At 45.2% G+C, this 26,166-nt stretch overlaps 1 protein-coding gene across 50 annotated transcripts in view; it reads right to left on the bottom strand.

Moving 5' to 3' along the window:
• NFASC (neurofascin) overlaps window positions 1–26,166 on the bottom strand; it is a 206,451-nt gene that overhangs the window by 150,907 nt on the left and 29,378 nt on the right. For 7 of the 50 annotated variants that reach the window (XM_008985526.5, XM_008985527.5, XM_078356978.1 and 4 more), the window contains exon 1: window positions 3,553–3,759. The exons of the other annotated variants lie outside the window; for them this stretch is intronic. In XM_008985526.5, coding sequence (XP_008983774.1) covers window positions 3,553–3,584 — 32 coding nt within the window. In that variant the 5' untranslated portion in view covers window positions 3,585–3,759. Of the gene's footprint in view, window positions 1–3,552; window positions 3,760–26,166 lie in introns of those variants that run through there. 50 annotated transcript variants of the gene reach the window in all.

Genomic DNA, 26,166 nt, shown 5'->3' with positions numbered 1-26,166 from the left:
GACAAAAGGGAGTGGCAGCAGGAAGCCAGCGGAGACCATGGGTTACTTAACCTGAACCAAGCTGAGCAGCAGGAGACACAGTGACGACACCTCCAACATGTGGGCCTGTCCCGCAGCAGAGGAAGGTTTGGGCTGGGTAGGAATGAAGGAGAACGAAGGCTGCATGGGACTGAACAGAGACAGCCTTCTCCTTCCTACTCCTGTGCCAATGATTTCATGGATTAGTTCATTTATCTTCCCAAAATCCAAGAGGAAGGTGCTATTAATATCACACTTGATAGATGATGAAACCAGGGGTCACCCAGCTGAGGGCTGAAGTGGGACTGGACCCCAGCAGTCTGGCTCCACCCCCACCTATCTGCCCACTGTGCAGGGTGTTAGCTACTTGCAGGGTGTTAGCTGCCCTGCTCCTCACTGCAGCTCCTGGAGGGAGAAGAGACAGCCCCTACCCCACCCCCATTCTGAGGCTGCTGCCATGCTATAGATCAGGGTGACAGAGGGAAAGAAAAAGCTACTGCAGCCCAGCTGGTTGCCAAACAAGAGTCCCCCATCCCCATCCAGATGGCTCACCAATCCCACTGAGGGCTCTTTTCTCTGGCTTCTTCATTGCCTCAGTTTGGAGGGCCCCCAGCAGCTGTCCCTAGCACACATGACCCATAGATGCTGTGTCCTAGGTAAAGAACGAAGCATTCCCCGGGATCTGTCCAGCTCCTTGTGTGCTCGGTGGTGGCAGGCCCAGAAACAGAGGCCCCAGCAGAAGCCAAAGGCTTCTTTCTGGATGAACAGGCACATCTGGCTGAAAGGCAGAAATGAAAGGTCCACTAAACCATGGGAGTGGTTTCTCTCTCTAGGGCTTCTTCTCTAAGCCTGGGGAATTCTCTGGGCTCCCTGGCCTTATCCCAGGACTCCAAATCCCAGCCAGGTACTTGGTGTACCCAGAGCTGCTGGCTGGTTGGTCCCTGTTCTTACACATGGTCCAGCATCTTTGATGGCAGACCACTGCTGGTCCAGGGTCCAGAAAACAGAGCTGCCAAAATCCCAAGAGAGAAAATCCCTTGAGTGGTCCTTAATCCAGAGTCCAGCCTGCAAGACAGCTCCCTTCTGAAATGCAAGATGCCTCTCAAAGATCTGGAAGGAAGAACATTTCACACAGCTCCCCTCACTGTCAGGAAATATTTCCTTGTATCTGACCTCAGTCCTTCCTAAGGACACCAAAATAATCCACTTTATTACCTTCTACTGAGAGGTGACATGGCAGCAGGTTCTAAGAGGTTCCAAGCATAGGGGCTCTGAGAGGGCAGGTTCTTGGGCCTGGCTCAGTCACCGACAGTGTTAACACTGGGCAACATGCTTAGCTTTGCTGGGTTTCAGGATCCTTCATTTTATTTTATTTAAAAATTTATTTTTAGACGGATTCTCACTCTGTTGCCAGGCCAGAGTGTAGTGGTGCAATCTTGGCTCACTGCAACCTTCACTGCCCAGGTTCAAGCAATTCTCTTGCATCAGCCTCCTGAGTAGCTGGGATTACAGGCATCTGTCACCATATCTGGCTAATTTTTGCATTTTTAGTAGAGATGGAGTTTCACCATGTTGCCCAGGATGATCTCAATCTCCTGATCTTGTGATTTGCCCACCTTGGCCTCCCAAAGTGCTGGGATTACAGGCATGAGCCACTGCACCTGGCCAGGATCCTTGATTGTAAAATGAAGATAGCACAGGTTGTTGGGAGGTTTATATGAAGACAGACATCCAGTGCTCAGAGCCCTGACTACCGTGGAGAAGGCTCTCAGTGAACAGGAGCCGTTGTGGTTATGGTTGTTGATGGTGTTGCCATCATGGGGGAGGCCATCTGGCCAATTCCTCCTGGTGCACCCTGAGCACATCAGCCTCAGAGAGGCGGGTGTCCAAGGATGACTCAGCCTGCCCAACTCTTTGACGAAGGCCCTCATTTTCCAGAAGCCTCCCACAGCAAATGACAATGTTACAATATAGCCAGTAGGAGCCCCAAAAAAAGCTTGGTGGAGGACACTGGGCCATTCCTCCAGGCCAGGTGCCCAGCCAGGTGACTGCAGTTGAGTTGACCACACACAAGCCTGCACTCCCCAGCCCCACCTGTCTCACCAGCTCCTGTGCATCCAGCCCAGCAATAAATCACAGAAACAGTGCTCCCAGGAGCATGCAGAGGCTTCTAAAAATAGTCACTGCTCCTTCACACCGTGGGTGAGGGATGAGAAGCAAGTGTCCACAGTGCCTGCAGGAGCCAAGGAGAGTCCAGGAAGGAGCTGCAATTCTCTGTAGAGTCTCCTCATCCTCCTGCGGCACTCAGGCCCCAGGATGTGTTATGCTCAGGGAAAACTGTACTGTTTGCTTTGTGCATAGGGTTGAGGGAGCACTCTGCGATGTTCCTGACACTCTGCCCTGGGGTGAGGTCTGGCTGCCTCTGGGAGGGGTGAACTGGTCTGAGCCAGGCATGCAATACTCCAATAACCTGGGATCATCGGTTTGTTTTGGCCCTAATACAGCCTCAACCCTTCCTGGGTGAAGTACGGTCACTGCATCTTCAACCCAAACAAAACTTTAAAGTCACTGGATCCAAACCCCTGCTTCAGGGAGCCCTGTACCCATAAGGAGGACAGGACACACTGTCCCTTTCACCAGCCTACTTTTCCCTCCCAACCAACAATAAACCAGTATGCATTCTTTGGACAGAGCTGTCTTGAGATGAAAAAGTTTGCTAACTCAGGGTAGCTCCAGACCAAAGCCACTTCCAAAGGTCAAAGTGAACATCATCAGCCAGACCGGGTGATATAAGCCTGTGTGGGCTCTGCCTTCACTCTTGTTTTGGTTTAGCACGAAGTGACAGGAAACCAAGGTTCCGCTGACCCAGAAACTGCTCTCCATCCCTAGAAGCCAGCTGAGAGCAAAAGGGCCTATTCTCACTTCTTCCCAACCAGCAGCTTCCACATTCCTGGCCTGAGATCCTGAGATCCAGAGACACCAAGACTCAGCCAGACAGGCCTGGCTGGAGGCAGACAGCTGGTTTGAGATGGTGGAGCCCAGAGGAAATGGCCAAAGGAGGCAATAGGAGAAAACTAACCCTGGAGAGGGACACTCCAGGGAGTTAACACAGGCTTCACAATCAGGTGCACAACGCTGATTCTCCCTCTTCCAAAATGCTCTCCGGCATCCCACTTTTCCCGACACCCTCATTCCTCAGATCAAAGCTCCTCTGCCCACCATGTAGGGGCTGTGGAACCTTGTCCTTGGCCTCTCTTCCCCCTACAATTTCAGCTCATTTAGGATAGGAGACCAGTATCACCACCTCTTTCCCCTTCAAGTCTACCTACTTGGTATTTCAGATCCTAACATGCAGCCAATCCACTCCCTGGGCTAGGAAGATTCTTGCAGCCCTTGTACACAAACACAGTCTTAGCTTTGTTGGGAAAGTATGAACAGTCCTAGCACACACCTCTTCAGAGTCTTTGAAGACCAAAGCAGGAGGAATGGGGTGAGGATGCCAGGCTGAGAGGAGGGCAGAGTGGGCCATCCTACCTCTCTCCTGAAGGAGCCATGGTCCAGTTCATCCAGCGTCTTCTCAGTCTCCCTCCATGGGGACAGGTGGGGAGGGAAGCTAGGCATTTCTTAGGCCCCAGGCCATCCCAGCTGGCAGACTTAGGCCTGAGCAAAATCCCAGCAAGATCTTCTATCCCTGAATGCTGGCCTCAGAGAAAACACAGCAGCCCTGCCCTGGGTGGAATCAAAATAATTCCTGGCTTCCCTGCTCCTTGTCACCCCCCACCGGACACCTCCACAGCCCTCTGTGGCATAAACAGAGCTTTATTATCTCAGGCCCACCATGTCCTGTGAGAGTGCCGTGAATGGAACACCACACAATACACTTGTTTATTAATAACCACTCGCCCCTCCCTCGGCCGGCTTGCTCACTCGTTCACTGCTGGGTCCCCCTCATGTATAATGGAAGAGTTGTGTGGCCCATGACACAAGCCAGGCTGTGCTCTTGAGGGGACAGACAGAGAGACGTACCAGGCCGGGCCAGGCTCCCCAAGGCGGGAGTGGGGTGGGAAGCAGAGCCCCCTGTTAAGATTCAGAGACGTCATGTTTTGTAGGAGAGCACAATGTGGCAGGGGTGGTCCTGGCCCTCCCCATACACACGTCCTCCAGGAACCCAAGCCAGGGGTGGCAGCTGGTCATGTAACCTTTATGTAACACCCACCCTGTTCCAACCAGGGCTGTGCGCTGGCCCCACACAGGACAATGGCTCCTGCACAGGACAATGGCTGTCCATGACTTTGGTCCTCTGGTCCACTTCTGCTTGAAGGCCTCAGGACAAACCTCCCTCTTCCACTTGACAGCCTATTACACATTTGATTACAGCCATGCGTGTGGCCCTTGCCTCTATCTTCTGCAGGCTAAATACCTCCGGTCCCTTCAACCTCCCCTCTTCCACTCACCACATTGTCCTGCTTCCTCTGAGATGGGCAAACTTCAGTGGGTCAGGGATTCTCCTAGAGTGTAAGGCTCAGCAGTCCTACCCTCCTGGCAGAGGCATCCCGACAGCAGCCTTCCCAGAAGGGAGTTTGGAAAAACATGGAAACATCTTAAAAATGTTTATACTCTTCGTTCCATAAATTCCATTTCTGGGAATGGATTTTAAATAATCAAAGATAATTGAAATATTTAAGTTACACAAATATTCAGCAGAATATTGTTTATAATGATAAAAAAAAGTCAGAAACAACCTAAACAACCAACACTAGTGGAAAGGATAAACAAAAGATGGCACGCGGTGGTTTGACAGTCAGCACAGTGCGGAGCTCATAAGCGTCCTAGAGCGGGCAACCTTGGTTCAAAATTTGGCTCCGCCATTTATTGGGTGTCTGTCTTGGGCAAGTTACTTAGTGTGGCCAAGCCTCAGGCAACTGTGCCTCGGTTTCCTTATTTGTATAACTGGGATCACAGTATCGTCTTGAGTTACAAAGATTCTATAAATGCCTAATATGCATGGTAAATGCTAAAAAAAAAAACTGGCTTGTACTCTTAAAACTCTCATATGCAGTGAAATGTGATATAATTATCAAAATGACAAAATAATACAGAAAATATTTTAATCAAATGGAAGATTGAGTGAAAAAACAGATTACAAATATAGGAGAAGAATGACTATCTTTGGGTAGTGAAATTAGGGATAATTTGCTTTTCTCCCCCTTTGTGCTTATTTATCTTTTCTGAATGCTCTGCAAAGGAAACATAAATCACTTTTGTTAACAAGAAAAAGTGCTTGCTGTGGCATGGCACCCAGAACAGGGCATAGCTTCCCCACCCAGCGCATGGGGCAGCCTTTGAGACAGGCTCATGGTGCAATGCCTCTTCAACCACCACATCCCACTATTGGCTCATACTGAGCTTCAAGCCAACAACCTGCACCCCTGCTCTTGCCCCCTCCAGCCCCACATCTACCCCCAGCTGGCCTCTCCACAGAGGCTCCTGTTGAGCCATTTATCTTGCCAAAAATGAATGCAAGGCTAATGGAGTTTGTATGGGAATGGGAAGGATAGAGGAGAAAGGCACAACCAGGATGGAAGGCGTTGGCCCTAAGACTCAGAGCCAGAACAGAGTGGGCAGCCCAGGTCAGGGGCAAAGTCCGCCCAGGAATAGGTAGCCCTTTTCCGTATCAGCAAGGTACAGAGGGGTTAATGGAAAGATCAGATTGATCCCCTGTTGAAGAGGAATAAAAGGGGATAAGATGCTGAGAAAATCGGACGGCAGCCAGATGACCCCTTGCTGGATGGCCTGGGGGTCAGAGGGGTGGGCAGACCCAGAGGGTAGCTGCCCTCATGCTCCTGCCTCCTGTTCTCTGCCTGCTCTGAGCTCAGCAGTGTTGGAAGCTATCGCTTTGCAGTTCCTGTGGCTTTTCTCCTCACAGAGGTGGCCACACCAGCCCATCTCCCAAAGCCACCTGTGGACAGCAGCCCCTTTCTCAACCCAGGGAGCTTGATGCTGGAAGGGAACAGGAAGCCAGGAGGGGTTGGCAGCCAGAAAGGAGGAATGTGGTGGGGGAAGACAGCTGCTGGGCTGGCCTGAATGTGGGTCACATTCACAGAGGACACCCGTGCCAATGCAGAATGGCTCTAGTAACAGCTGGCCTGCCTGGGGGAGAGTGCCAGCACGTCCTAGGCATCCTAGGCAGGCAGGTCACCAGACTCCCACTCCCCCACAAGGCTCACTCCCCTGCCAGCCACAGATCCCTCCAAAGAGGTATGGTGCGTCACATCTGTGTTCTCCCACACCAGAAGAGATCAGCAATGCAATGACTTAGGGGAACTGCTGACCCTGGCCATGCACAGCCCACAAGAACTCAGGGAGAGAGCAGACTGGGCAGGCCAGAGGCCCTCCAGCTGGATTTGTTCACAGACTGTAACTGCTGCAGTGAAGGGTCCAGTCTCATCCCTGGGTGCATAATCCTCACTTCCCAGCATGGAAAGTTAACGCTATTACAACAGGAAACTTGCCACCACAAAGTATTTTGTCTCAACTATTTAAGCTGAAGCTGGGTGACCCTGTCAGAGGAGCTTAGAAATCTCAGCACTGAGTGGAAGGTGGGACACAACCATCCCATCCAGGGATGGGATCCCAGGATGACCCAGGCCTGGAAGCAGCAGCCAAGAAGCAAGTCATTCAGAAGGGAGCCTGGGAGGAGGGTGTGAGGTGCCACCGGGCTGCCGTGGGCTGTCACTACCCACCAGGGCTTGTCTCTGTCTCTGCTTGGAGTGGCTGCTGTGTGGGTCTGTCCATAACTGCGCCCATGCATGAGCGTGTGACCGTGAGTGTGTGGACAGCATGTGTGTCTCTGAGGCTTCAGTGAGTTTGAGGATGTTCTGGCTGTGTGTGTGTAAGCGTCTCGGTGTAAGCGTAAGTCTAAATGTGCATGTGTACCTGCCAAGCTTGGCGGGCATTTGTGTATATCAGGCACAGAGGATCTATCCAACTTGTATGTGTGTGTCTTAGTGTGACTCAGTATGTGTGGGCACCTGTCTGCCTTCATGTGTGTATAGGTATCTCACATGTATATGGTGTTGAATGTTTCTTCTTGGGTTTACAGGTGTGTGTGTGTGTGTGTGTGTGTGTGTATCTGGTGAGTTCTGATAGTATGGCTACGTGTTTTGATATGTGGGTCTCTAGGTCTCAGTGTGTTTGTTTGTCCTAGTTTCTGTATGTGTGTTTGTGGGCACATATGCCTATCCTGATATGCATATTGTATTTCTGTTGCTGTGTGGGTGGAGCAGTCCCATGGTCTCCCTCTTGTTACCAGAACGCTCTCCAATTAGGAGCAACACTAAATAAATCTTCCATGTGCAAATCCTACAGGGACTCCCTGTTTCTGCAAATTAAAATCTAGCTCCTCCAGGCTGACATCTAGGGGTCCCGCTTGTCAGCATGCAGTAATCTGACTGCACCTGTTTTCCTCCAAGTGTCCGGGATAGTAACATCTACAGCCTGCTTTTCTGTTTCTTTGCCTAGAATTCCCTTACTCCATCTCTGGCTAACAAATCCTAATCATCCTCTAAGACCCAGTGCCAATGTCACCTCCTCCAGTAAGCTAATCCAACCCTTCATGTCCATGCACCTACCATGGATGTGGTGCACCAGACCTCTCAGGGTGGGACATGAACTCTCCCGCCCTGGCTTCCAAAGGACATTATGTATCTCCCTCACTAAGCAAAGATTCATTGTAATGACGTGTGCAAATATTTCCTTCTCTACCAGATGATGACAAACTTACAGTCAGGGCGTTCATATTATATCCTTTGCAGCTTCCAAGATGCCTAGTCTGATGACTTGCACACACAGGCTTGCAGTGAATGTTTACTGAACTTGAGTTCAGCTATGCAGCAAGCTAGAAAGTGGAAAGAGTGCTCACTGCCTCAGGACCTTTAGAGCTGAGCAAGTATAAGGCACAGGCCTGAGAGTTTCCAGCCCTAGGGTGCTGTAGGGCTGAAAAAAGCCTTTTATCCTTTCTGAACTCAGGATTGGTATCTGAAAGAGCCTTTTCAAGGTCAAATGAGAAAGGTCTGCCAGGTTTTTAATTCTTGGAAGCATGGTTACCGAAGAACTGACCTCTCAAGGGCTCGGCACAGCTCCAAAGGCCCCATCCACAATGGAATCATATCCAACTCCTGCAGCCAAAATGGTGTCCAGTTACCATTTTTCCTTTAGGAGCCCTTGATCATCCTTTGTCCCCACCATGCACATACTCCAAATCCCAAGATCCTCTCAGGTGGGCTGGGGTTTGGCAGTGTGAGGACACAGCTTATTCTGCCTCTTCCACCAGCCAGACCTCCAGCCTCCACAGCTGAGCTAGACCCTGACCGCCACTGATGGGGAAGGGAGCAAGAAGCACTCTCCAAGACCTAGTGCTAGGAGAAAGTCCACTGGAGCAAGGTTGTGGATGCCTGCACTTTGGCTGCCCCTTAAACGAGGCAACAGTGTGGAATCATAATTTTAGGGGAGTATACCAGAAAGGTTAAAAATTTTACAGAAGTATTGGCATATCAAATATTGATAAGGGTGTGGTACAAATGGAACTCCCATAGACTGCTGGCAGGAGGGTAAACTGGCACCATCATTTTGGAAAACTGACGGTGTGTACTAAGCTGAAACATACTTCTATCCTGTGGCCCAGCAGTTCTACCTCTGCATATTCACTCAACAGAAACCAACACTACGTTCAAGAATGATTACACTCAAATTCATATGTAATTGCCAGAGGCTTTGACTAGGCAAAACAATCTTGAAAAAGAAGAATAAAACCATAGACTCACATTTCCTGACTTCAAAACATATTACAAAGCTATGGTAATCAAATCAGTGTGGTAGTGGCATAAGGAAAAACTTTGTACCAATGGGATAGAATTGAGAGTCCAGAAATAAACCCATATTTCCTGGCCAACTGATTTTTGACAAGAGTGCCAAATCGACTCAATGGGGAAAGAACAGTTTCTTCAACAAATGGTGCTGGGACAACTGGATTTCCACATCAAAAGAATGAAGTTGTACCCCAAACCACAAATGTCACACTACAGTAGTCCCCCCTGTCTTATTCAAAGTTTTGATTTCTGAGGTCTCAGTCACCCAAGGTCAACTGTGGTCTGAAAATAGGTGAATAGAGTACATTAAGATACTTTGAGAGAGAGAGAGAGAGAGAGACTACATTTACATGACTTTATTGCAGTATATTATTATAACTTTTCTATTTTATTATTAGTTGTTGCTGTCAATCTCTTACTGTGCCTGATTTATAAATTAAACTTTATCATAGCTATGTATGCATAAGAAAAAAGCATAGTCTATATGGGGTTCAGTACTACCCATGGTTTCAGGCATCTACCGGGGATCTTGAAATGTATACCTTGTGGATAAGGGAGCACTACTATATATATTAAAACCAAGTCAAAATGGGTCAATGACCCAAATATAAATGCTAAACCCATAAAACTCTTAGAAGAAAACTAGAAGTGAAACTTCACAACCTTGGGTTTGTTAATGGACTTTTAGATGTAACACCAATGCACTAGCAGCAATGAGGATGAGATAAACTGGACTTCATCAAAATTTAAATATTTTGTGTATCAAAGGATGTTATCAATAAAGTGAAAAGACAACCCACAAGTAGCAGGAAACAGATGCAAATCCCAAGGTTCTCTAGGGCAGGCTGAGGGTTTGTGCTGTGAAAATACAGCTTATTCCACTTAATAAGGGTTTAATATCCAGACTATATAAGGAATTCCTAAAACCCACCAACAATAACCACAACAAAAGACCAAAAAGCCAATTTAAGAAAGCAAAGAACTTGAACAGACATTTCTCCAAAGAAGACACACAAATGGCCAAGAAGCACATGAAAAGATGTTCATCATCACTAATCATTACAGGGAAATGCAAATCAAAACAATGAGATACCACTTCACACCTACTATAGGATGTGTAGAGGATGGTTATAATCAATGAAATGAAAAATAACAAGTGTTGGTGAGGATGCGGAGAAACCGAAACCCTTGTACACTGCTGAATGGTAACGTAAAATAGTGCAGCCACTTTGGAAAACAGCCTGTTAGTTTCTCAGAATGTCAAACGTACAGTTACTCTACAACCCTGTAATTCTGCTCCTCAGCGTATACCCAAAATAACTGAAAACAGGAATTCAAACAGAAACTTATATACAATATTCATTGCAGCATTGTTCACAACAGCCAAAAGATGGAAACAATGCAAGTGTCCTCAATAGATGAGTGGATAAACAAAATGGTGTATATTCATACCATGGAATAGTATTAGGCAATAAAAAGGAATGAAGTTCTGCTACGTGCTATGATACAGAGGAACCTCGAAAATGTTATAAACCAAACACAAAAGAACAAATATTGTATGACTCTACTTATGTGAAATATACATAATATAATGGGTAAATTTATAAAGACAGATAGTAGATTCAAGGTTACCAAGGGCTGGGAAGAGTACAGAACAGGGAGTTAATGCTTAACGGTCATGAAAAGAGAGAGTTTTTCTTTTCTTTTTTTTTAGACAGAGTCTCACTCTTTCACTCAGGCTGGAGTGAAGTGGCGCGATCTTGGCTCACCACAACCTCCACCCTTTGGATTCAAGTGATTCTCCTGGCTCAGCCTCCCAAGTAGCTGGGATTACAGGACCCACCACCACACCTGGTGGCTAATTTTTGTATTTTTTAGTAGAGACAGGGTTTCACCACGTGGGCCAGGCTGGTCTCAAACTCCTGACTTCAGGTGATCCACCCACCTTGGCCTTCCAAAGTGCTAGGATTACAGGCATGAGCCATGGCACACAGCTGGTTACAGAGTTTCTGCCTGGGGTGATTAAAATGTTCTGGAAACAGAAAAGTAGTGATGGTTACATGACATTGTGAATATACTAAATGTTACTGAGTTGTACATTTCTTTTTCTTTTTTTTTTTTAAAGAAAGAAAAAAAAGGAGTGAAGGAGAGGAAGAAAGAGGAAGAAAAAGAGGGAGAGAGAATGGGAATGTAGCTTTATTCTAAAAATGGGTATTAATAATGGCCAATCAATATTTTGTGTATTTAAGGTGGAGAATGTATATTTTGTGTATTTAAAGTGGAGAGCTCTATAAATATTTATTAAGTTTACTTGTTCTGGATCTGAGTTCAAGTCCTGATTGTCCTCATCAATTGTATAGTTGCACATTTAAAAATGGTTGAAATAGTAAGTTTTATATTACACAGACAACTGTACTTCATCACAATAATTTTTTTTTAAATCACTGCAGCATTCTTCCCTACTTTGCTGTCAAATCCATCAATATCTGACCTCAAATAAATGATTGCTGGATAAATGAGACAAAGACATGAAACAGTTTTCAGAAGTGCTATTTCCCCAGAGGGCGATATTCTTCAAACCCTGGAGTGAGTTACTGTGGTGATGGCATGGAGCTGGGGATCTATTCTTGGCTCTGAAATTACGCTGACCTTGTCCTCCACTTCCCAGGCCTGGTTGTCAAATGGGGACAGTGTCACCAGCCTCCAGTGTACCTCTGAAATCTCAAAAAAAAAAACAGACTAAACTCTGACCCATCACTTTCTTCCAGTCCACTATCCAGATGACTTTATTTCTACCCCATTCTCTGCTGACTTGAGTTTTTTGAACAAGGAGAAAAAAACCCCACCTAGTAGGTCAAACATACTCAGCACATTGTCCTAAGTTCTTTGTCCAAAGCTTCTCTGTCAGGCTTTCAAAGCTGGCTAAAATATTTAAAGTTTATAGGGAAGCCTTGAGTAGTCTAGGCTACAAGATGTGCTATTTAAAAATTTTAAAAACTTAACTCACTAAGGTTCCAGTTCACCTGTACTTCTCACCAGTCTCCCTTCTCCTTACACTGCTCTCCAAAGATAGAGAATAATAAAAATGGCAATGTACTACATGTCCCCTTCCTAGCCAGACTACCTAAGTGCCCTCCTTACCCTTATGAAGATGAGATCTTCATAAGGTCATCTAAGCCTTTCTCCCCACTGACCCTTCTCCTCTCTAGCAGTTGGGTAATACTATTTTGTGTTAACCATACCACCAAACTCCCAGGTTATATTTTAAACTTGATCTCTCTGAAACTCCTAAATGAAACTCTTTCTTTGATTTCCTAGAGGTGTATGTAATTCAATAACCATTCACACCGACTTTTTATTATATGCCTATAAAGCCTTCCAGCTGATCTTTTAAATGAACACACCAGAATTTATACATTTAAATTAGTGCTGTCTCCTTCAAAGAAGTCCCCTTGGGAAGCTATATACATATTCCAACAATGCACCCGCCATTTCAGAAGCTTTTCTTTTGGAACTGTTTTCAAAGCCTGCAGTATATTCTTTTGATGGAACCCCATGGTAGCAAATCTTTATCCTATGAGGGTAGATGGTAATTTTTTTCCTGAGGTTGAAAGATAGAGCTAAGAATGGGAAAGATGGCGGGTAATGCAGTTGGGAATACTGTTCAGTGTCAAAAGCAAAGAATGATTATCAAGGCAACAACTCTGAAGGCTGTTCCTACGCAGGATGAAACAAGGGTCTGAGCACTGGCTTCATTACAGGAACAAACACGCAGCTTCCAACATGGTACGGTTTCAAAGGACAGCACATGTGTGAGTAAATAAGATCTGGTAATATGACTACAAATAATTAGAAATCACCCCATTGTTACTGCTATATCCCCGTATTGTGTCCACACATGTCACTGTGTCCTGACCAGGGGCTAGGAACCAGAAACTAACCAGAAGTGGCTGCCAAAGTTCATGAGTCTGGAGTGGTACAGGGAGGCTGCCCACTCTCTCAAAAGAAGACAGAGACTGGCATGTGTTAGAAGTGAGACAAGTCTGGCAGTTCCTCAATAAGTTAAATGTCGAATTATCATATGACCCAACAATTCTGCTATGTATATACCCAAAAGAATTGAAAGCAAGTGTTCAGGTCAGGTGCAGTGGCTCATGCCTGTAATCCCAGCACTTTGGGAGGCCAAGGAGGGTAGATCAGTTGAGCTTAGGAGTTGGAGACCAATCTGGGCAACATGGAGAAACTGACAAAAAGTACAAAAATAAGCTGGGTATGGTGGTGCATGTCTGTAGTCCCAGTTACTCAGGAGAGTGGGAGGATCGCTTGTGCCCAGGAGGTCGAAGCTGCAGAGACAGATGATCACGCCACTACACTCCATACTGGGTGACAGAACAAGACCTTGTCTCAAAAAAAAAAAACAAAACAAAAAAGGAAAGCAGGTGTTCAAACAAAAACTTGTACACAAAAATGTCCATAGCAACACTATTCACAACAGCTCAGAGGTGGAAGAAAAACCCCAAATGGTCCATCAGTGGGTGAATGGAGAAACAAAAATATGCCATATACAGATAATTGAGTGTTATTCAGCCACAAAAAGGAATGTACTGATTCATGCAACAATTGGATAAACCTTGAAGACACAATGCTAAGTCCACAAAAGGCCATATATTGTATGATTCCACTGATATGTAGTATCCAGAGTAGACAAGTCTATAGAGGCAGAACCAATTAGTGGCTGCCAGGGGCCAAGGGGAAGAAAGAATGGGGAGTGATCGCTTCACTGGTGGAGGGTTTGCTTTTGGCGTAATGAAAGTCTCATGGAATTAGACGGTGGTGGTTGCACAGCATTGTGAACGTACTAAATGCCACTGGATTGCATACTTTAAAATGATTAAAATGGTAAATTTTAACCAATTTTATATTAAGTGTATTTTACCCTTTTCCCCAAAGAAAAAAGAAGTGGGCAGAATTTCTGTGCTAAATTCTGGTAGGAGAGCTCTGGTATGAGAGGGCAGCAGGTGCTGGCTCTGGTCGGCAGCTCTCACAGGCAGCAGTGTTGGACCCTCACTGGTGGCAGAGAAGTGAGGGTGACACAGGGGACGCTGGCCTACAATCCAGTGACTATCAACCCATATGCCCTGACCTTTCACCACACCAAAACTTGTTAGGCCTTTCATAAATGCTTTTAGATGAGGACTACACAGAGGCATGTTGGAAATGATCCCCTGTAGGGAGAAGCAGAAATAGTTCCTGAGATAAGCCAGAGGAAGACATTTCTAATACAGCTAGTTTTCTTGGCAACTCTAATCCCTGCCTGCGGTATCATGGCCATCTGATTACAACATCACTACTATCTCTTCTGGGCCATCAGGGTGTGAGCCTGTAGGCTGGGAAGGAGCTGTCCCTTCCCTGGAGATAAGGCTCTTTTCTCCACTGGCAGCTGCTTGTCATGAGGGCAGCCCACGCCACACTCTTCTGCTGGGTAACCCCTCCCTTTCTTCCCTGACTCCCCAAGGATGCTCACAGATGCTCCACAGCTAAATCTGCACTCCCCCAGCTCAAGGCTTTATTAGGAAACCAACACACAGGGAAGGCAACTGAGTTTGGTCCCCAACTGCCCAGACCCCTTGGCAGCCTCCAGCTTAGGGGTATGTTTTCCTAATCTTTGTGCATGAGGATTTACAAACTCAGAGAAGAGACAAGACCCTTAGCAGCAATTATAGGACTAATAACATTAAGTCTTAAATGGTTATTATAGACCCAGATCCCTTATTAGTTGTGACAGCCAGTAAATCAGGGGAGCAGTGAATTTTAATGTGCATAAAAAACAACTTTAAATATTCGATGGGTTCCTTCAGTGCAGCTGTGGGACCCAAGGTCCAGCCTCAGGGAAATATTGGTTTAGAGACCCAAGACCCACTTGTCTCAGACATCCTTCAGACCTCTCTCATGTTTTCCACAAGATAGCACCGATATTTACTGGGCACCCACTATGGGTACTAAGGACAAAATCCCTGCCATGGAGCTTACAGTCTAGTGCGGTGCACAGACTTTCTGATTGGCTGTTTGCTCCTGGCATCTTCCTATCCACCGAGGCCAGGAGGAAAGGAAGATGTACCAACTGCTGTAACCAACGATGAGCAGTCCCAAGGATGGTCCCATCTAGGGACTAAGGTGGGGGAAGACCCTACCCAGCTGCCCAGCTTGGAGGATCTCTCTAAGGACAGAGGCACCTGGCACAGTGAGAAAAGCGTGATTAGAAGTCATTCAACTGGTTGGTGGAGAGCGACAGACAGTTGGTAAAACTGGCTGTGAGAAAAAGGAGGGCCCCAGGGGGTTTCCACTAAAGCAAGAGTCCTGGCGGTGGGAAAGACAGTGAGATGCCCCCTCGCTGGGGTCTTTCCAGAAAGAAGAGTCTGGGTGATGGCTCTGGCGGGGAAGGAGCTGCTACGGCTGTGGGGAGCCCCAGAGCTCCTGCACTGAGCAGGTGCAGGCAGGCTCACTCCACAAAAAGGCTCCCGAGACAGTGAAGAAAAATGAGGGGGAAGGGAAGCAGCAAGAGAAAGCAGGGGAGGCGGGAGGGAGAGTGGAGGGATCGAGGAGACGGGACTCCAGAGGAGTCCCTGCTGGAGCCGCCTGTTGCCATGACAACGCCCTCCTGCTAGTATCCAGGAATAAATTATTGATCTCGGACACTACTTCTCCACCTCCCTGAAGCCCTCAGTGCCCTGTTTGTTGCCATTATGACTCTCTTCCCCTCCACCTGTTCTGTATACGCCTACAAGAGTCACTCAGACCAAACAGGAGTCCAGAGGAAGCACAAGGCCTCTCCCAGATGCCCTTCCCCCTCCCTCATCATTATGAATATTTGCTGTTCTATCCCAGTATGGGCGGGACTGTGTACCCCCAAACTCATATACTGAATCCTAACCCTCACTACTGCAGAATGTAACTGCAGTATTTGGAGACAGGACCTTTAAAGAGGTAGTTAAGGTAAAAGGAGCTCATATGGGTGGGCCCTAATCCAGGATGACTGGCATTTTCACAAGAAGGAGATTAGGCCATGTGCAGTGGCTCATGCATGTAATCCCAGCACTTTGGGAGGCCAAGGCAGGCAGATCACCTGAGGTCAGGAGTTCAAAACCAGCCTGGCCAACATGGTGAAACCCCATCTCTACTAAAAATACAAAAATTAGCTGGGCATAATAGCAGGCACTTGTAATCCCAGCTACTTGGGAGGTTGAGACAGAAGAATCACTTGAACTTGGGAGACAGAGGCTGCAGTGAGCCAAGATTGCACCATTGCAGTCTAGCCTGGGCAACAAGAGTGAAACTTCATCTCAAAAAAAAAAATAGAGATTAGGACACAGGCACTCGCAGAGCAGGGACCACATGAAGATGAAGGGAGGAGAAGTGGCCATCTGCAGCCAAGGAGAAAAGCCTACGAAAGAAATCAACCCTGTCAGCACCTTGATCTCAGGCTTCCAGCCTCCAGAATTGTGAGGAAATAAGTTTCTGTTGTTGAAGGCACCAGGGTTGTGGCACTTTGTTTGGGCCACCCTAGCAAATGAAAACACCACCCTAGAAGTAGTGCACACCCCTTCTAGCCAGCTGACATTTTGGAGCACCCAAGCAGGACTGAAAACATCCCAGCAGTAGGGTCAGTGGACTTTGAGATCCCATGTTGTCACACAATGGGTTTTTGAGGGCTGCAACAGGGAGACAGAGGGTACTTGAGGGGCAGGCAGCACAGCCCCACCCAGAAACCAGACAGTTGACCTGCTGCTAGGCAGGCAGGGGCACGCCACGCAGGAAACTGCATATATTTTGGGTTTCTCTGCTCCGATGACCATCACAGCAGGATAGTCCAACTTCTTGGATTCCAATCTCCCAACTTAAGAGAGCACAGGGCTGATGGATGGCACAGCAAGTGTGGGAAGCAGAACTGAGAAGCAGCCAAGCCTCCCGGCCCAAGCTGGATGGGCTTTTTGGCCCACATTGAGGAAGAGGTGGCACCTGGCGTGCTGAGTTCAGTGTGTAAAACCATGAGGGGTGATTTTCAAGTCAAAAGACAAGCACTAGCAGGGAGGAGGAGGCAAACTGGAGCCCTCACACACTGCCAGTGGGAACATAAAAGGGCGCAGCCTCTGGAAAACAGCTTGGCATATCCCCCACAAGCTAATCATAGAATTACCACATGACCCTGCAATCCCATTCCTAAGTATATACACACCCAAAAGAAATGAAAGCAGGTGTACTTACATGTTTATAGCAGCACTATGCATAATAGCAGAAAGGTGGAAAAAGCCCAAAAATCTATTTTCAGGTGAATGGAGAAACAAATTGTGGTATATACACACAACGGAATATTATTTAGCCATAAAAGGGATGTAGTACTGATGTATGCGACAATGTGGATGAACCCTGAAAATGTGAATGAAAACTAAGTGAGAGGGATCCAAGATGGCCAATTAGGAGCAGCTCAGGATTGCAGCTCCCAGCGAAAGTGTGGAGGGTGAGCGGACACGGCATTTCCAGATGGATTTTTATTGCCCACAGACCAGGAGGTTCCCAGGCGGAAGAGCCCCATGGGTCACCAACACAGCTGGTTTGGCCCCCGTGGCTGTTTTGCCAGCGCCCCGGGGCAGCAGTTCTCCATACAAAATACATGGGTTCAGGTGCCGTTTTAGCTGGCAATTGGAGCTCCTGAAAGACAGAGTCACCCATTCATCTGATTAAAAATGGGACTGAAACAGGGAGCCAGACCAGGAGATTCCCGGGCAGAAAAGCATCACAAATCTCAGTGCAGCTGTTTCAGCCAGCACAGTGGGGTGCTGCACAGGAAATCACACAGATCCTGGTGCCTTTTCAACATGCAACTAGAACACCTAAGAGACAGAATCGACCATTCAACTAAAAAAAGAAAAAAAGGGGGGGGCTCTGAAACAGGGAGCCAGGTGATCAGGCTTGGCTGATCCCACTCCCACAAAAAATCAGCAATTGGAAATGCTCTGGATTGAGAGTTTCACAGCAAGCACAGCTGAACCTAAGATGGTTCAGCTCCGTGGGGGAGGGGCTCCGCCATTACCGAGGCAGTCCACCACTATGGAGGTAGTTTGCCATTGCTGAGGCAATCTGCCTTTGCTGAGGCAGTCTGCCATTACAGAGAGAGTCTGCAATTATAGAGGTGGGCCACCATTGCTGAGGCAGTTCTAACTATGCCCATATAAACAGGACAGCAGAGAAGTTCACACAGCAGCTGGGCAGAGCCCACAGCAGCTCCGCAAAGCCTCTGCAGGCAGACAGTGACTAGGCTGCCTCCTCGCTGGGCAGGGCAGCCCTGAAAAAAGCCAGCAGCACAACAGAAACTCATAAATAAAGCCCTAACTCCCCAGGACAGAGCACCTGGGAAATGAAAAGGGGATTATGAGTTCTGCTGCAGCAGACTTAAATGTACCTGCCCAGCAGCTCTGAATGAACAACGGAGCTCACAGCTTAGCACTTGAGCTCCTATAAAGGACAGACTGTCTCCTCAAACAGCTCCCTGACCCCCATATATACAAAGAGTTACCTCATAAAGGAGAGCTCAGACTGACATCTGGCGGGTATCATTCTGGGACAAAGATAGCAGAATAAGAAACTGGCTGCAACCCTTACTGTTCTGCAGCTGCTGCAGGTGATCCCCAGGCAAGCAGGGCCTGGAGTGGACCTCAGCAGTCCTACAGCAGAGGGGCCAGACTGTTAGAAGGAAAACTAAGAAATAGAAAGAAATAACCTCATCATCAACAAACAGGACGTCCACTCAGAGACCCAATCTGAAAGTCAACAACTACAAAGATGACAGGTGGATAAATCCACAAAGATGGGAAGAAACCAGCGCAAAAAGGATGAAAACACCTGAAACCAGAATGCCTCTCCTCCTACAAGGGATCACAACTCCTCACCAGTGAGGGAACAAGTATGGATGGAGAATAAGTGTGATGAATTGACAGAATCAGGCTTCAGAAGGTGGGTAATAAGAAACTTCTGTGAGCTAAAAGAACATGTTCTAACCCAATGCAAAGAAACTATGAACCTTGAAAGAAGATTTGACAAAATTCTAATGAGAATAAACAACTTGGAGAGGAAGATAAGTGAATTGATGGAGCTAAAAAACACAACACAAGAACTTCGTGAAGCATACACAAATTTCAACAGCCGAATTGACCATGCAGAAGAAAGGATATCAGAGGTCAAAGATCAACTCAATGAAATAAAACGAGAAGGCAAGATTAGAGAAAAAAGGGTAAAAAGGAATGAACAAAGTCTCCAAGAAATATGGGACTATGTGAAAAGACCTAATCTATGTTTGATAGGTGTACCTGAATGTGATGAAGAGAATGAATCCAAGCTGGAAAATACTCTTCAGGATATTATCCAGAAAAACTTCCCCAACCTAGCAAGTCCAGGAAATACAGAGAACACCACAACGATATTCCTCAAGAAGAGCAACCCCAAGGCACATAATCATCAGATTCACCAGGGTTGAAATGAAGGAGAAAATGCCAAGGGCAGCCAGAGAGAGAGGTTGGGTTACCCACAAGGGGAAGCCTATCAGACCCACAGCAGATCTCTCAGCAGAAACCCTACAAGCCAGAAGAGAGTGGGGGCCAATATTCAACATTCTTAATGAAAAGAACTTTCAACCCAGAATTTCATATCCAACCAAACTAAGCTTCATAAGTGAAGGAAAAATAAAATCCTTTGAGAACAAGCAGGTACTCAGAGGTTTCATCATCACTAGGCCTGCTTTACAAGAACTCCTGAAAGAGACACTAAACATAGAATGGAACAACCAGTACCAGCCACTCCAAAAACATACCAAATGGTAAAGAGCATCAACACAATGAAGAAACTGCATCAACTAACAGGCAAAACAGCCAGCTAGCATCAAAATGGCAGGATCAAATTCACACATAACACTATTAACCCTAAATGTAAATGGGCTAAATGCCCCAACCAAAAGACACAGACTGGCAAATTGGATAAAAAGCCAAAACCCATCCATGTGCTGTATCCAGGAAACACATCTCACATGCAAGGATACACAAAGGCTCAAAAGAAAGGGATGGACAAAGATTTACCCAGCAAATGGAGAGCAAAAAGAAGCAGGAGTTGCAATTCTTGTCTCTGATAAAATAGACTTTAAACCAACAAAGATCAAAAGGGACAAGGAAGGACATTACTTAACGGTAAAAGGATCAATGCAACAAGAAGAGCTAATGATCCTAAATATATATGCACCCAATACAGGAGCACGCAGATACATAAGACAAGTTCTTAATGACTTACAAACAGACTTAGACCCCCACACAATAATAGTGGGAAACTTTAACAGCCCATTGTCAATATTAGACAGATCAACAAGACAAAAAATTAACAAGGATATCCAGAACTTGAACTCAGACCTGGACCAAGCAAATCTAATAGACATTTGCAGAACTCTCCACCCCAAATCCACAGAATATACATTCTTCTCAGCACCACATCGCACCTACTCTAAAATTGACCACAAAATTGGAAGTAAATCACTCCTCAGCAAATGCAAAAGAATGGAAATCATAACAAACAGTCTCTCAGACCACAGTGCAATCAAGTTAGAACTCAGAATTCAGAAACTAACTCAGAACCACACAGCTTCATGGAAACTGAACAACTGGCTCTTGAATCTTGACTGGATAAACAATGAAATGAAGGCAGAAATAAAGATGTTCTTCAAAACCAACGAGAACAAAGACACAACATACCAGAATCTCTGGGACACATTTAAAGCAGTCTCTGGAGGAAAATATATAGCAATAAATGCCCACATGAGAAGCAAGGAGAGATCTAAAATCAACACCCTATCATCAAAATTGAAAGAGCTAGAGGAGCAAGATCAAAAAAACCTCAAAACCTAGCAGAAGACAAGAAATAACTAAGATCAGAGCAGAACTGAAGGAGATAGAGACATGAAAAACCCTTCAAAAATCAATAAATCCAGGATCTGGTTTTTCAAAAAGATCAACAAAATAGACAGACCACTAGCCAGATTAATGAAAAAGAAAAGAGAGAATAGTCAAACAGATGCAATAAAAAATGATAAAGGGGATATCACCACAGATTCCACAGAAATACAAACCATCATCAGAGATTATTACAAACAACTCTCTGTACATAAACTAGTAAACCTGGAAGAAATGGATTAATTCCTGGACACTTCCATCCTCACAAGCCTAAACCAGGAAGAAGTCGAAACCCTGAATAGACCAACAACAAGGTCTGAAGTTGAGGCAGCAATTAAGAGCCTACCACCCAAAAAGAGCCCAAGTCCAGATGGGTTCACAGCCGAATTCTATCAGACATACAAAGAGGAGCTGGTACCATTACTTCTGAAACTATTCCAAACAATCCAAAAAGAGGGAATCCTTCTCAAATCATTTTATGAGACCAACATCATCCTGATACCAAAACCCAGCAGAGACCCAGCAAGAAAAGAAAACTTCAGGCCAATATCCATGATGAACATAAATGCAAAAATATTCAATAAAATACTGGCAAACCAAATGCAACAGCACATCAAAAAGCTTATCCACCATGGTCAAGTAGGATTCATCCTGGGAATGCAAGGCTGGTTCAACATATGCAAGTCTATAAACATAATTCACCACATAAACAGAACCAAAGACAAAAACCACATGATTATCTCAACTGACGCAGAGAAAGCCTTTGACAAAATTCAACAGTGCTTTATGCTAAAAACCCTCAGTAAACTAGGTATTGATGGAACCTATCTCAAAATAATAAAAGCTATTTACAACAAACTAACAGCCAATATCATACTGAACGGGCAAAAACTGGAAGCATTCCCTTTGAAATCTGGCACTAGACAAGGATGCCCTCTCTCACCACTCCTGTTCAGTATAGTACAGGAAGTTCTAGCCAGAGCAATCAGGCAAGAAAAAGAAATAAAGTGTATTCAAATAGGAAAGGTGGAAGTCAAATTATCTCTATTTGCAGATGACATGATTATATATCTAGAAGACCCCATCATCTCAGCCCAAAATCTCCTGAAACTGATAAGCAACTTCAGCAAAGTTGCAGGATACAGAATCAATGTGCAAAAATCACAAGCATTCCTATACACCAATGACAGACTTAAAGAGAGCCAAATCAAGAACGAACTGCCATTCACAATTGCTACCCAGAGAATAAAATACCTAGGAATACAACTAACAAGGAATGTAAGGGACGTCTTCAAGGAGAACTACAAACCACTGCTCAACAAAATAAGAGAGGACACAAACAGATGGAAAAACAGTCCATGTTCATGGTTAGGAAGAATCAATATTGTGAAAATGGCCATATTGCCCAAAGTAATTTACAGATTCAACGCTATCCCCATCAAGCTACCTACCAGTGACCTTCTTCACAGAACTGGTGAGAGAGGGCATCCTTGTCTAGTGCCAGATTTCAAAGGGAATGCTTCTAGTTTTTGCCCGTTCAGTATGATATTGGCTGTTAGTTTGTCATAAATAGCTTTTATTATTTTGAGATAAGTTCTGTCAATACCTAGTTTACTGAGGGTTTTTAGCATAAAGCACTGCTGAATTTTGTCAAAGGCCTTCTCTGCGTCAGTTGAGATAATCATGTGGTTTTTGTCTTTGGTTCTGTTTATGTGGTGAATTATGTTTATAGACTTGCATATGTTGAACCAGCCTTGCATTCCCAGGATGAATCCTACTTGATCATGGTGGATAAGCTTTTTGATGTGCTGTTGCATTTGGTTTGCCAGTATTTTATTGAATTCATTACTGTTTTTAAAGAAAGGGTAATTTTTCCCCGCCCCTTGCGGGACATCCTGCATATCCTGCATACAGAAGGCAATGGTAGAAAATGGTTATTTTGGTTCTGCATTACTGTTGCAGAAGAAAAGCTGGGAGATTAAGACCCTGAATCTAGGCAAACCTGTAAGCAATGACTCAAGTCCCAATTTAACTTCGTGTAAACTGCACTATGGTGAAGGTTATCAATAGGTACTGAAAACTCTTGCCATCAAATTTGGCCTCAAATGTTGGTTGCAAACTGTTGCATTTCTTTTGCCAGTGAACCAATTTACTTACTAGGAAAGTACAGACAGTTCAAGGGAGCATGCGCAGCAGGGACTAGAAACATGAAATAGCCAGAAAACAAAATGGTTGCAACTGCTAACCTTCATTTAAAACGTTACCATCAAGAGTCACTTAATTTTGGTCAAATGTAAGAGCTTAAGAAGCTTAAAATGAAATTAAATAATGCTTTTACCTGAGGAGCACCATGATCATTGGCCCACTTGTCTTTTCTGGTGACTGGTTTACAAAATGCAGGTACAACTGAAAAGGGACCCATTTTTTCCCCCTCGGCACTTTCTTGAACACACACACACAAAACTGACCAGGGTGCCTTATGTTCAACTACTGAAATTATAGGTTTTAAAACTTTTCTGAAACTCTTTTGTTCAGAAATCATTTCTGCCTGAATTGCTTTCAGATTCTGATTACACTCCCTCTCATGTTTACCTCAGATTGTTTGGAAGTTAGAAAAAAAATCCCCTTAACCAAATAAAGAGAATAGAAACAAGGAAAAAAAAAAAAAAAAAACGCTCTCCCCATCAAGCTACCAGTGACCTTCTTCACAGAACTGGAAAAAACCACCTAAAACTTAATATGGAACCAAAAGAAAGCCCACATAGCCAAGTCAATTCTAAGCAAAAAGAACAAAGCTGGAGGCCTCACACTACCTGACTTCAGACTATACTGCAAGGCTACAGTAACCAAAACAGCATGGTACTGGTACCAAAACAGAGATATAGACCAATGGAACAGAACAGCGGCCTCAGAGGCAACACAACACATCTACAACCATCCAATCTTTGACAAACCTGACAAAAACAAGCAATGAGGAAAGATTCCTTGTTTAATAAATGGTGTTGGGAAAACTGGCTAGCCATGTGCAGAAAGCAGAAACTGGACCCCTTCCTGACACCTTACACTAAAATTAACTCCAGATGGATTAAAGACTTAAACATAAGACCTAACACCATAAAAACCCTGGAAGAAAATCTAGGCAAAACCATTCAGGACATAGGCGTAGGCAAGGACTTCATGACCAAAACACCAAAAGCATTGGCAACAAAAGCCAGAATACACAAATAGGACCTAATCAAACTCCACAGCTTCTGCATAGCAAAAGAAACAGTCATTAGAGTGAATCGGCAACCAACAGAATGGGAAAAATTTTTCACAGTCTACCCATCTGACAAAGGGCTGATATCCAGAATCTACAAAGAACTAAAACAGATTTACAAGAAAAAAACAAACAAGTCCATTCAAAAGTGGGCAAAAGATATGAACAGATACTTTACAAAAGAAAACACACATGAGGCCAACAAACATATGAAAAAATGCTCATCATCACTGGTTGTTAGAGAAATGCAAATCAAAACTACATTAAGATATCATCTCACACCAGTTAGAATGGCTATCATTAAAAAATCTGGAGACCACAGATGCTGGAGAGGATGTGGAGAAATAGGAACACTTTTACACTGTTGATGGGAGTGTAAATTAGTTCAACCATCGTGGAAGACAGTGTGGCAATTCCTCAAGGACCTAAAAATAGAAATTCCATTTGACCCAGCAATCCCATTACTGGGTATATATCCAAAGGATTATAAATCGTTCTACTATAAGGACACATGCACACGAATGTTCATTGCAGCACTGTTTACAATAGCAAAGACCTGGAACCAACCCAAATGCCCATTGATAATAGACTGGACAGGGGAAATGTGGTATATATATACCACAGAATGCTATGCAGTCATAAAAAAGGATGAGTTCGTGTCCTTTGTAGGGACATGGATGAATCTGGAAACCATCATTCTCAGCAAACTGACACAAGAACAGAAAATCAAACACTGCATGTTCTCACTCATAGGTGGGTGTTGAACAATGAGAACACATGGACACAGGGAGGGGAGCATCACACACTGGGGTCTGTTGGGTGAAACAGGGGAGGGACAGCGGGGGGTGGGCAGTTGGGGAGAGATAGCATGGGGAGAAATGCCAGATATAAGTGATGGGGAGGAAGGCAGCAAATCACACTGCCATGTGTGTACCTATGCAACAATCTTGCATGTTCTTCACATGTACCCCAAAACCTAAAATGCAATTAAAAAAAGAAAGAAAAAGAAAAAAAAAAACTAAGTGAAAGAACCCAGCTATAAAAGGCTACATGTTGTATGGTTTCTTTAATATGAAATACCCAGAAGAGGCAAATCTACACAGACAAAAAGCAGATTGGTGATAGCCAGGGGATAGGGAGAGGGAGAATGGGGAATCGCTTCTCAATGGGTACGGGGTGATCTTCTGGGATGATTAAAAAGTTTTGAAACTAGAGAGAGGGAGGCCAGGCGCTGTGGCTCTTGCCTGTAATCCTAGCACTTCGGGAGGCCAAGGCAGGTGGATCACCTGAGGTCAGGAGTTCGAGACAAGCCTGACCAATATGATGAAACCTTGTCTCTACGAAAACTACAAAAATTAGCTGGGCCTAATCGCAGGCACTTGTAATCCCAGCTACTTGGGAGGCTGAGAGAGGAGAATCGCTTGAACCCAGGAGGCGGAGGTTGCAGTGAGCCGAGATGGCACCACTGCACTCCAGCCAGGGCAACAGAGAGCAACACTCTGCCTAAAAAAAAGAAAAGAAAAGAAACTAGAGAGAGGAGATGGTTGCACAATATTGTCAACCTACTAAATGTCATTGAATCTTTCACTTGAAAATTGTTAATTTTATGGCATGCAAATTTTACTTCAATAAATTATTTTTAAAAGTTAGACACTAGGTACATGAGGGATCGTTCTAGTTTCTTCTTTACCTATGTTTGGCAGATGTTTCTTCACACAACCCCACACACACAACCCCCCCCACACACACAACCCTGTTCTGCATCTGTCCTTGGCACTTTGTGACCGTCTCCATCAGAACTGGCCTTCTCCCTGTCCACCACCCTCACTTATGTCCTAAAGCATAGCTTCATTTGGGAAACTTTGTCTGCAACAGCTCACAATGGCTCTCCCATTTGTCTGTATATTCACTTTTTCCCCCTCTGTTGCCCAGTACTCTTAGGGGTCTTCTTAGCCTTTTGAGCTTGTTCTTCCAATTGCACTGCAAGCTCTCGAGGGCAAAGGCCATACCATTTTATTCTTATTACAAGCAGGAGGGC

Source organism: Callithrix jacchus, chromosome 19 (genome assembly GCF_049354715.1).
Source record: "Callithrix jacchus isolate 240 chromosome 19, calJac240_pri, whole genome shotgun sequence".
Lineage (NCBI taxonomy): Eukaryota > Metazoa > Chordata > Mammalia > Primates > Cebidae > Callithrix > Callithrix jacchus.
The sequence above is the reverse complement of the archived record's forward strand: the minus strand, read 5'-3'. Positions and strand labels throughout refer to the sequence as shown.